The 7,885-nt window shown below is 42.8% G+C and overlaps 1 protein-coding gene across 1 annotated transcript; it reads right to left on the reverse strand.

Annotated features, from left to right (window-relative positions):
* Positions 1–6,157: 6,157 nt before the first annotated feature.
* Positions 6,158–7,680, reverse strand: LOC132890291 (C-C motif chemokine 14-like). Its single transcript, XM_060927100.1, has 3 exons — positions 7,545–7,680; positions 6,545–6,662; positions 6,158–6,407 (listed from the first exon to the last, which is right to left on the reverse strand). The coding sequence occupies exons 1-3, from the start codon at positions 7,612–7,614 to the stop codon at positions 6,353–6,355; spliced, it is 243 nt and encodes an 80-aa protein (XP_060783083.1). The 5' UTR covers positions 7,615–7,680; the 3' UTR covers positions 6,158–6,352.
* Between the last annotated feature and the right edge of the window lie 205 nt (positions 7,681–7,885).

A 7,885-nucleotide genomic window follows, 5' to 3' on the forward strand; every position in this document is an offset into this window, starting at 1 on the left:
ATAAGCTGATATGGCTACAGGCTGGCTCTGAGCCAGCTCTGGGAGACATACAGTAATGCTGGGCATACACTGTGCGATTTTTGGCCTGATTTTGACACGATTTTCACTTGTGCGACTATTTTGGAGATCGGGCCGAGTTTTGGCTCAATCGTGTGTTTCGGATCGTGTAGTATACACGGGGTAACGACAAGCGATTAACACTTCACGACCTCCTTCCGATCAATCGGATGAAAATCAAACCTGTTTGAAATCCTGAGCATCAGATCCGAGCATCGCATCTGAGCATCGGATCGTATAGTGTGAGAACAGGAATCGTAAGCTGCGTGCTGTTTACCCCTGTGATTCACTCGTACAGTGTGAGCATCAGCTGAATACCACGATTGAAAAAATCGCACAGTGTATGCCCAGCTTAAACCTTGTAGCCTGCTCCTCAGCCTACACAGGAGAGGTTCAATAGCAATACTGTAGAGCTGGCCTGAGATGGGGTAGCCCTGTCTGATTTCTCTCCGAACTGGCACAGGGCAGTTCAACCCTCCCCCCACCTTCACTAAACAGTAAGCCTGATTGTAGAGCAGTTTTACCCAGGATAACACCCCCCCCCCCCCCCCCCCCCCAATTTGCAAAAGCCTGCAGTGTGGAGAAGAGAAACCCATGATCTACATGATCAAAAGCCTTTTCCTGGTCAATGGATATAATACCAACATTAACATTGTGTAATTTACAGACATCAAAACATCTCACATTAAAAATAAATTATCAAACATTGATCTGTACTAATAAAAAACTCATTTTTTTTTAAATCTGTTTGATAAAACCATTAAAAGGATTTTATAGTCCGAGCAGAAAAGCACTATGGGTCTCCAGTTCTTTAGAAGGGCCAGGTCTCCCTTCTTAGTCAGCAGTGAGAGAACTGCTCGCCTACAGGAAACTGGAAGTCTTCCTTTTTTAAAACACCCTTTAAAAATGTCAAAAAGGGCCCATCCCAGTATTGTCCAGAAGTGTTTAAAAAAAGTCTGAAGGAAGACCATCTAGTACTGGAGCCCTTCCTGGTGCCATCTGAGACACCGCAGCAGTCAGTTCATCCAAGGTGATATCTGTGTTCAGTTGGTCTTGGTCCTCTGAGCTCAGTTGAGGAAGCCCCTGCAGAAGCTCTGCAGCAGAGTTCATATCGCAGCTGTCTGCTCTGAATAGTTCTGTATAAAAGTCCACTCCAAGCTTCCTCATCTCAGCTGAGTTCGTGGTGATGTTTCCATCAGGGAGACGGAGACAGACCATTTGTTTCTTATGAACCACAGATTTCTCCAAATTAAAAAAGAAAGATGTTGGGGCATCCATGTTTTGAAGCTTGGTAAAACGTGCTCGGACTAATGCTCCTTTAGCTCTGCCCTGCAGGAGAGAGCTGAGTTCCTGTCTTTTGAAGTTCAGTTCATCATCATTTTGCTGACCAGTCTGTGAAATGGAGAGATTTTCCAAGTCCCTTATTTATTTTTCTAGTTTCTGAACAGCTCTCTTGATTTTTGTTGTGGAATGAGATGAGTACTGCTGACAGAAAACTCTAATTTGAGCCTTTCCTACCTCCCACCACTCTGTAAGTGAAGGAAAGGTATTTTTCTCAGATCTCCAATTATGTCCAAAATAGTTTAAAATTTTCACAAAAATTAAAATTGTGTAATAACTTAACATTAAAATGCCAAAAGGACTTTGGTTTTTCAGTGGGAGATAAAAAAAAGCTCAATTAAAAATAAATAAATAATAATAATAATAATAATAATAATAATAATAATAATAATAATAATAATAATAAATTTTATTTATAAGCGCCTTTCAAGGTACCCAAGGACACTGAACAGTAAAAAAACAATAAAAAACAAAACAATAAGATAAGAACAACAATAATAAGATCATGAGAAATCAATTATAATAATAATGTTATTAAAAATCAGAGAGAAAAGGCCAAGCTAAAGAGATGTGTTTTTAGCTGTTTTTTGAAAGTGGACAGTGTTGAACATTGGCGCAATGCTAGTGGCAGGGCATTCCACAGCTTAGGGCCATTAACACTGAAAGCCCTATCACCCATAGAGCAGAGCCGAGAGTAAGGCCAAGTTTACATTAGACCATATCTGTCTCGTTTTCTTTGCGGATGCGCTGTCCGTTTACATTAAAACGCCTGGAAACGCCGGGAAACGGGAATCCGCCAGGGTCCATGTATTCAATCCAGATCGTGTCTGGTCCGGTGCTGTGTAAACATTGAGAATACGCGGATACGCTGTGCTGAGCTCTAGCTGGCGTCGTCATTGGACAACATCACTGTGACATCCACCTTCCTGATTCGCTGGTGTTGGTCATGTGACGCGACTGCTGAAAAACGGCGCGGACTTCCGCCTTGTATCACCTTTCATTAAAGAGTATAAAAGTATGAAAATACTGCAAATACTGATGCAAATACTGCCCATTGTGTAGTTATGATTGTCTTTAGGCTTGCCATCCTTCCACTTGCAAGTGGTAAGTGACGTGCATGCCCGACATGCACTGAGATCACACACACAGCGGCTCAGTCCCAAATCACTGCTCGTGCGCTATACTCGCGCGCTCTGTGAGCTGCGCAGGGCCGGAGTGCACACCCTCCAGAGGGCACTCGCTGTTCAGGGCGGAGTGATTAGGAGTGCAGGATGCCTGCGGAGCCGAGCGTATCCGTGTATTGGTGTTGCTATGTGCACGCAAATCGTGTATTGGTGTTGCTGTGTGCACACTAATCATTTTAAAAACATTAATCTGATGATCTGCTGATACGGTCTAATGTAAACCCCACCTAAGGGACTGCTAATAGGTGGACATCTGTGGAGCGAAGATTTAGAGGTAGCTGATATGGAGTTAGGAGATTTGATAAATAGGGAGGGGCCAGGTTATGTAGGGATTTGTAGACAAGCAGGATAATTTTGTACTGGATGCGGTATTTGACTGGGAGCCAGTGCAGGTTGTAGAGAATAGGAGTAATATGATCCCAGGGCCCGGTGTGAGTGAGTACCCTAGCAGCTGAGTGATGATCTGTAAAAGCAACAGGAGAGATTTGACAGTTAATAACTCTTGAGGTAAAAGTAGAAGAGATGTAAAATCTGTCCAGTCTTGCAGCACCAACTCTGCCATCAGATATCTTAAACCAAGTGCACTGTTGGACTGAAGGGTGATTCATCCTCCACACATCAACCACATCAGCTTTCTTTAAAACAGATAAAATGGAGGAGGACTGAATGTGTGGCTCTTCTCCAGTTCTGTCTAAAGTAAAATCTGTGCAACAGATAAGCTGAGATACATGAAAGGTAGGGTCAACACATCACATGGTGAGTGGTAATGCCAGTCTAACAGATCATGGGTTGATTACCTTCTTGATGAGGAAGGGTCCAAGGAACCTGGGTGCTAGCTTGCGAGAGACGGTCCTAATGGCAGGTGGCACGTGGAAAGCATAACACATTGACCTACTCGGTAGGTGGGTGCCTTGGAGTGACGTTTGTCAGCCTGTCTCTTGGATGCGAGTGTGGAGCGAATGAGTCTTCTCCAGGCCAATGCCCACATCCTCCTGCAGCAGGGTATAAAGAGCTGGGCTGAGGGTACGGCGACCTCCTCCTCTTGGCTGGGGAACAATGGTGGTTGATAAGCTAGTGAGCACTGGAATGGAGAAAGACCTGTAGCAGAGGAAGGGAGCATGTTATGTGCATATTCAATTGAGGGTAGGTACCTGCTTCAAGAACTGGCATCCCTGGACGCCATGCACCTGAGTGCAACCTCCAAAGCCTGGTTCGCCCATTTTGCCTGGCCGTTGGTCTGTGGGTGGAAGCCTGAGGAGAGACTACAGGTGACTCCGATGAGTTTGCAGAAGGCTCTCCAGAACTGTGCAGTGAACTGAGGACCCCGGTCAGAAACAATGTCGGAAGGCAGACCATGTAGGCGGAAAACGTGCAAAGGAAATCTCCGCTATTTCACAGACATGAGCTCAGACTACAGATGCTAATGATTAGCGTCTGTCACTGTGATTGACAACGGAGAGAGAGTATGCCCCTCCCACCCAGACAGCACAGGCCTCTCTTGGCTCCCGGCTGTAGAATCATCATGATCTCCCCTTTTTCATGAAAAAATGATTTTCTTCAACATTCTCTCGTTGTATTATCAGACAATTTCTCACATCACACTAATGTTAAGTGAAGAAATGGATGAAGATTGGATTATTAGGCTGTGTGTGTGTGTGCGCACGTGCATGTTCCATCTCAGTTGCAACATCGAGGTGTAGCTTTATTAAGCATCAATAACATCCATAAGCATCATAATAAATGGTGTGTGTTGCATCTCATTAAAAGAATTAAAGCCTTGTAAATATTTATGTAAGATTACTTTCACTGTGAGAATCTGTGTGTGCATTCTATTTGTGCGTGCATGTGTTGGTGTACAATGCATTTCACAAGCCACAGTTAACGTGCAGCTAAAGTGCTACGTCTGAGACACGGGAAACCAGCCAACCACAGCTGCTCATGTTGAATCACAGGGCAGCAAATCACACTGATCAAAGATTCACAAGTTTATTTTCAGACATTTTCTGACATTAATGGTTTTTTTTTGGTTAATAAATCATGCAATTCACTCAGTGGTGCGTTATAACTTTATTTGAATCTGAATCACATTAAGCATCAGTAACATCCATAAGCATCATAATAAATGGTGTGTGTTGCATCTCAGTTGCAGCATTAAGATGCTTTAAGCTTTTCATTCGATGGCGACTTTATGAGCACACAGTCTGGGGAACTTAGGAGAACAAACACTGAAGCACACACATAAACACACACATCAATACAATCTCAGGACAGTGTGGGTCTGTCTTTTTAACATTCAGGATGTTTTGGGGAGTGAAAAACTCAAAACAGCAGTCTATAGGCTGTGTGTGAGGTTCAAGAACTGAAGCTGAGTGATACATAGATGAGGTGTTTTTGTCAAATAGAAACTAAAATTAAAATAAATGTGCATAAAATGTCATATGAAAATTATTCATCTTTCAGATCTTCAGTTAATGAAACATGATTGGTGTGATCTTACTACTACTTCTAAGTCAATAATAATAATCTCATCTCATTATCTCTAGCCGCTTTATCCTTCTACAGGGTCGCAGGCAAGCTGGAGCCTATCCCAGCTGACTACGGGCGAAAGGCGGGGTACACCCTGGACAAGTCGCCAGGTCATCACAGGGCTGACACATAGACACAGACAACCATTCACACTCACATTCACACCTACGGTCAATTTAGAGTCACCAGTTAACCTAACCTGCATGTCTTTGGACTGTGGGGGAAACCGGAGCACCCGGAGGAAACCCACGCGGACACGGGGAGAACATGTAAACTCCGCACAGAAAGGCCCTCACCGGCCCCGGGGCTCGAACCCAGGACCTTCTTGCTGTGAGGCGACAGCGCTAACCACTACACCACCGTGCCGCCCCAATAATAATAATAATAATTATTATTATTATTAGTAGTAGTAGTATTCATCCAGGAAACTCCAATGTGTTTTGTTGACATATGTCACCTGTTACACATTGTTCCCATCTAGAACACATTTTTAGTTCACAGGTAGGACAACTGTAATCATTGTTGCTTTACAGTATTTTGTGTTCTCCCTGATGACAGGTCCGCTCTGATGGCTTCAGCCATCAAAATTTCTAGGGAAGGATGGAACTAGTGGTTTCACATTGCCTTTTAATGGACCATTATAGAGGTTTCTCCTCTCAATCATTCACACCTATCGACAGTTTCAGGGCGAGTTAACCTAACCACATGTCTTTAGACTGTGGGGAAACCTGGGGCACCTGGAGAAAACCCACACAGACATGGGGAGAACATTTAAACTCCACACAAAAAGACCCCCTTCAGCCGCTGGACTTGAACCCAGAACCTTCTTACTGTGAGGTGACAGTGCTAACCACTACACCACTGTGCCATCCAGCATTGCACTATATACACTGAGTAACCACTTATCAAGTCCATATCATCTACGTATCAGTCACTCTGAAGATGGAACATTAATTAGTATTATACATAAGTTAATACCTGGTAAAGTGTGTGTGTGTGTATGTGTGTACTTTATACTGTACATATAAATAAAAATGCAGTTCACTCAGTTGTGTGTTATACATTTATTTGAATCTGCACTGGATTAAGCAACAGTAACATCCAAAGCATCAGAATAAATGGTTGGTAAAAGTGGAACAGAGTGAAGAAATGGGTGAAGAGTCGATTATTAGGCTTTGTGCGTGCGCGCGCGCGTGTGTGTGTGTGTTGCATCTCAGTTGCAGCATTAAGATGCTTTAAGCTTTTCATTTGATGGCGACTTTATGAGCACACAGTCTGTGGAACTCAGGAGTAGTAACACTGAAACACACACATAAACACACATCAACACAATCTCATCTACTGTCATCTCATTTAGAAATGGATTTAATTTCACTTTTTAAAAATTAAAATCATGGAATAAAACAGTAATCTATGTGTAATTGTCAGATACTCACATGAAGCCTTGCTGTGGACAGCGTGAGTCTGTCTTTTTAACCTCCAGGATCTTTTCGGGAGGAATTTTGCCAGTGACAAACTCAAAACAGCATTCTGTGGGGTTTTGAGAAGCTTCAGCTGAGTGAGACACAGATGAGGTGATTTAGTCAATTAGAAACTCATAATAAAATAAATGTGCATAAATGTCAAATAAAAATAATCCATCTTTCAGATTTTCAGTTAATGAAAGATATTTTGATGTGATCTTACTACTACTGCTGATAATAATAATAATAATAATAATAATAATAATAATAATATTAAGGGCAGCACGGTGGTGTAGTGGTTAGCGCTGTCTCCTCACAGCAAGAAGGTCCGGGTTCGAGCCCCATGGCCAGAGAGGGCCTTTCTGTGTGGAGTTTGCATGTTCTCCCCGTGTCCGCGTGGGTTTCCTCCGGGTGCTCCGGTTTCCCCCACAGTCCAAAGACATGCAGGTTAGGTTAACTGGTGACTCTAAATTGACCGTAGGTGTGAATGTGAGTGTGAATGGTTGTCTGTGTCTATGTGTCAGCCCTGTGATGACCTGGCGACTTGTCCAGGGTGTACCCCGCCTTTCACCCGTAGTCAGCTGGGATAGGATCCAGCTTGCCTGCAACCCTGTAGAACAGGATAAAGCGGCTAGAGATAATGAGATGAGATTATTATTAATCCTGGAAACTAAGATGTGTTTTAAGACACATTGGATTTTATGTTTTGCATATTGTTCCCATGTCAAAAGCATTTTTATTTCACAGGTAGGACAACTGTAATCATTGTTGCTTTACAGTATATACACTGAGTAACCACTTATCAAGTCCATATCCTCTATAAGTCACTCTGAAGGTGGAACATTAATAAGTATTATACATCAGTTAATACCAAAATAAATTGTGTGTGTGTGTTTTATACTGTACATATTTAAATCTAATTCATGTACAACTAATGTTTTACCGCTACTTAAAATGTGTGTATTAAACTCACGCTGAGCATCTGAGTAGAGCCCCATGATCAGGACGAAGCCCAGGACCAAAATCACACGACTCATCTTCATGTTCTCAGCAGGTGTGAAGATCTGACCTCTTCTCTCTCGAACATCAAATTTGCTTTTGATGTTGAATTGAGATGTGCCGGTTTATTTTAACACCCCCCCCCCCCCCCCCAAGTCTGGTTCCCCCCCCGTACATCTACACACATCAACGCAACTCACCACTTCCTCTACTCAAGCTCTACAGTTTATCTAGAAGATAACGACTGATCCATCTCTTACCCCTTAAATATTAAACACATTAATACATTAATACAGCTCACATTTGTGTACAAAA

Source organism: Neoarius graeffei, chromosome 8 (assembly GCF_027579695.1).
Source record: "Neoarius graeffei isolate fNeoGra1 chromosome 8, fNeoGra1.pri, whole genome shotgun sequence".
Lineage (NCBI taxonomy): Eukaryota > Metazoa > Chordata > Actinopteri > Siluriformes > Ariidae > Neoarius > Neoarius graeffei.